General features: G+C 42.3%; 1 protein-coding gene across 1 annotated transcript; it reads left to right on the forward strand.

The window, feature by feature from the left end:
* The first annotated feature begins 2,237 nt into the window (after window positions 1–2,237).
* LOC126563872 (uncharacterized) lies at window positions 2,238–2,903 on the forward strand. Its single transcript, XM_050220656.1, has one exon. The coding sequence runs from the start codon at window positions 2,238–2,240 to the stop codon at window positions 2,901–2,903; it is 666 nt and encodes a 221-aa protein (XP_050076613.1).
* Window positions 2,904–4,629: the final 1,726 nt, after the last annotated feature.

Consider the following 4,629-nt stretch of genomic DNA (forward strand, 5'->3'; position numbering starts at 1 on the left):
ATATAATTAAAACACTTAATGTCCCAGGAATTTTGGGGGCAGAATTTCTAAAGGAATACACAGTAAAAGTCGATAAATACTTTCAAAGCATATCCTTAAAAATTCCAGTTAACGGAGGGGTCAATGAAAGTAATATTGAAAAATTACCTATTGATAGCATTGAATGCGATTTAGCTTCCCCTCCAGAAGATTTCGAACTACTTCCAAATATTGAGAAACAAGAAATAGATTGTGATGTAGTTGAAACAAGTAAGGAGATACAACTGATAGGTTCTGAAAGATATGTGGAATTGTTGAGAAAAATTAGTCTTGATCATTTAGAACAGACTACAGCGAAAGATATAAAAAATATCATTAATGATTTAAAAAAAATAATTTATTTGCCAGGGGGCAATTTAACATATACATATGCAGCATCACATGAAATAGAAACAAACTCTTATATTCCCATTTACAAATGACAATATAGATTTCTGGCAGCATTAAATACGATTATGGAGTTACATATAGAGGAAATGTTAAAACAACAAATTATAAGACCTAGTAAGAGCCCTTGGAATGCGCCCGTGATGTGCATACCAAAAAAAATCTGATGTTGATGGGGAACGAAAATACCGGATTGTTGTTGATTTTCGAGCTCTCAATTCAATTACAAAGCCTTTCATTTACCCGATTCCTCGGATAGATGATATAATGGATAACATAGGCCACAGTAAATATTTTTCCACAATTGATCTCAAATCCGGGTTTTTCCAAATACCGATAGCACGTAAAGACGCTGCGAAAACAGCATTTTCAACGTCCAAAGGACATTATGAATTTTTAAGAATGCCAATGGGTTTGAAAAATAGTCCTTCAACTTTTCAGAAACTTATGAACACAGTTCTTTACGCTATACAACCCGTTAAGGCATTCGTGTACTTGGACGATATTGTAGTGTTTGGTGAATCAGAAGAGGAACACAATCTCAATTTGGTGAAAGTTCTAAACGGATTAAAACAGCACATCAAGATTGAACCATCAAAATGTAAAATTCTTCATAAACAAATAAACTATTTGGGCCACACTATTAATGAGGAAGGGATTAAACCTACATTAGCTAAAATAGATTTTATTTTAAATATGCCAATACCAAAAACTCTCAAGGAGCTACGTTCGTTTTTGGGAACCATTAATTTTTATGGGAAATTTCTTCCAAACGTTTCCAATATTCGCAAACCATTGCACGAATTATTAAAGAAAAATACAAATTTTGTTTGGAATGAATGCTGTCAGCTAGCATTTGAGAAATTAAAACAATTTCTTACTTCTGAGCCTTTATTAGTACGTCCTAACTATAATGATGTTTTTGTAATCACCACTGATGCTAATGATTACGCTCTCGGAGCAGTCCTTTCAAATGAGAAAACCATTGAAAGGCCAATTGCTTATGCTAGCAAAACTCTTGTGGGAGCAGAGAAACGATACCACCCAATCGAGAAAGAGCTTTTGGCGATCGTGTGGGCCGTAGAGTAGTTTATCATATACACTGATCATAGACCATTAGTGTCGATATGGAGACTCAAAGAAAATTCTCCAATTTTATCACGATTGCGATTAAGGCTCCAGGGATTAGAATGTGAAATAAGGTATAGAAAAGGGAAGGAGAATGTGGTTGCCGATATTTTATCAAGGCTTCCTCAAATTAAACTGAGGGAAATACAAGAAGATGGACAAATTAAAACGGTCGCAGTCATCACACGCCAACAAATCAAGAAAAACCTTATTTCAAATAACGAAGCAGAGGAAGGTATCGGCGGGCAAACTATAACGGATACTAAACAGCACTAAGATCACTGGGAAGATTTAATGAAAATGCATTTAGTTTAGATTTAGAAGCTGCTTGGGACACTTCGAAACAAGGTGAACGTGTCGGTCTCGAGCATCGGGAACAACTTGTTGACCCTCCATTCTTCCAAATTCCAACGGCACCTATCGATGCGTCGTCGTGGAAAATCCCTGTCTTGCCACTCGCGGAACCTTTGTTCCATGTGCCTGGCAAGATCGATGTCATAATTGGTGGAGACACGTATTGGGAGCACCATTCTGGTAAGAAACGTTCCCTCGGCAAAGGGAAACCTTGGCATGTAGAGACGCCATTTGGTTGGGTCGTTGCTGGCAATGCATCATCAGGCATTTCGCATGATTCGCGTTTGTGCCACCTGGCTAGCAGCAGTACATCTTCGCTGGATTCGATTATGGAACGATTCTGGGAAATCGAGACGGTTGGCGGTGATCCAGCATTGTCAGCGGAAGAAGATGCTTGCGAGAAGCATTTCATGGCCAATACAACAAGAGATACATCGGGCAGGTATGTTGTACGTTTACCGCAGGCTTCTAATCCAAGTATCGTTTCAGGAGCGTCCAAGGCGATCGCGGATCGTCGGCTCCTAGCAGTAGATCGTCGATTGATGTGCAACCCTACAATGAAGGAAGATTACACCAAATTCATGAAGGAGTACGAACAGCTCGGCCACATGAAACGTCTTACCGATCCAGTCGATGATTCCGGCGAGCACTACTATCTTCCTCATCACGCGGTGGTAAAGGAAACGAGCACAACCACAAAGGTGCGAGTAGTATTCGATGCATCATGCAAATCGGCTTCTGGATACTCGTTGAACGACAAACTGTTGGTTGGGCCTGTGATTCAGGACGATCTCTTCACAATAATCGTTCGATTTCGATCACATGCGATAACACTATCAGCAGATGTCGAAAAAATGTACCGCCAAATTCGCCATGATGACGACGACCAAAGACACCTTCGTATTCGGTACAGCTACAATCCCACAGAGCCTATTCAAACCTTCCAATTACAAACGGCACCGCAATCGCACCATTTCTGGCAACCCGAACCTTAAAACAAATTGCATTCGATCATCAAATACAGTTTCCAAAGGCAGTGACTGCAGTTCTTCATGATTTCTACGTAGATGACTTGCTAACGGGAACAGAAGACGTAGCCGATGCAATCGAGATGCGAAGCCAGATCACGGGAATGCTTAACTCAGCAGGCTTCTCATTAAAAAAGTGGGCATCCAACGCACCGGAAGCACTGAAGGGTGTCCCATCAGAAGATTTGGCAGTTCTTCCAACACACGAATGGCAAGATCCACAATCTGTATCAACACTGGGACTCGTGTGGGAGCCAGCAGTTGACATGTTTCGGTTCCGTATTGATCTGCCACCTGCATCGACGGTTTTGACAAAGAGGCTAACTTTGTCGTATATTGCCCGAATCTTCGACCTACTCGGCTTACTTAGTCCAACCATCATCATTGCCCAACTGTGCATGCAACAATTGTGTTCCCTGAAGTCCAACGGGAAGGCTTGGGACTGGGATAGTGAGCTACCATCACATCTTCAAAAGGAATGGACGGCTTTTCATTCCAAACTCCACTCACTTCGTGAAGTGCGCATCCCTCGATTTGCATCACTTAGAGAAGCAACAAGCGTGCAGTTGCACTTATTCGCGGACGCTTCCCAATTAGCGTATGGTGCTTGTTGTTACCTTAGAACGGAAAGCCATTCAGAAATCTCGGTACATCTTTTGGCTGCTAAATCGAAGGTTGTGTCACTAGCAAACACTAACTCAATCGCCAGGTTAGAGCTTTGTGCAGCAAGATTGGCAATGCAACTGTTCCAGAAGGTCAGTCAGTCCCTCAACGGTTCATATGAAATATTCGGCTGGACTGATTCGATGACCGTTCTGCATTGGCTAAATTCGTCACCGCGACGCTGGAAGCCATTCATAGCCAATAGAGTGGCACAAATTCAGGCCGAAATCAGGATAAAGTGCTGGAGGCATGTCCCTGGTGTGGACAATCCAGCAGACGATGTATCGCGTGGTCTGCTTCCAGACAAATTGCGATTATTTCACCGGTGGTGGCATGGGCCAGTTTGGCTTAGTAGCAAGGAAGAATGTTGGCCTGAGAGAGAACCTGAAATAGAAGTAGAATTAACGGAAGAAGAACGAACAGTTCAGGTACAAGTCGCAGCAATGGCAACCATAAATGAGTTCACCAACGGTTTTTTTGCGCGGTTCTCTACCTACCTTAAACTACGTAGAACTACAGCGTATTGTTTGCGTTTCATTCGTTGCATGCGTTCGAGCAATTCCTCAGCAAACGCAGTAAACAAATCACAGCAAACAAGCACAATTCAGGAACTCATCGCATCAGTACCTCTGACAATGCGTGAGTTGGATCAAGCTGAGATTCGGTTATGCCACCTATCCCAGCTAGATTCGTTCTCGGAGGATCGACTCGATATCGCAAATGGTAAGGACTTACCCCGTAACTCGAGGCTAAAATGGTTATCGCCATTCATCGACCAGTCCGGAATAATGCGTGTTGGTGGCCGGCTTCGGCATGCACAAATGGAAGAGTCATCGAAGCATCCGATACTATTTCTTTAAAACATCAACTGGCGGTCTTACTGGCAACAGCATACCATGAGAAATATTTGCATGCCGGTCCGGAACTATACTATCCATGCTTCGTCAACGGTTTTGGATCATTGGTGGACGCAATTTAACGAAGGCTGTGTTCCATCGCTGTCACAAATGTTTCAAGGTTAAGCCTATAC

This window comes from Anopheles maculipalpis, chromosome X (genome assembly GCF_943734695.1).
Source record: "Anopheles maculipalpis chromosome X, idAnoMacuDA_375_x, whole genome shotgun sequence".
Taxonomy (NCBI): domain Eukaryota; kingdom Metazoa; phylum Arthropoda; class Insecta; order Diptera; family Culicidae; genus Anopheles; species Anopheles maculipalpis.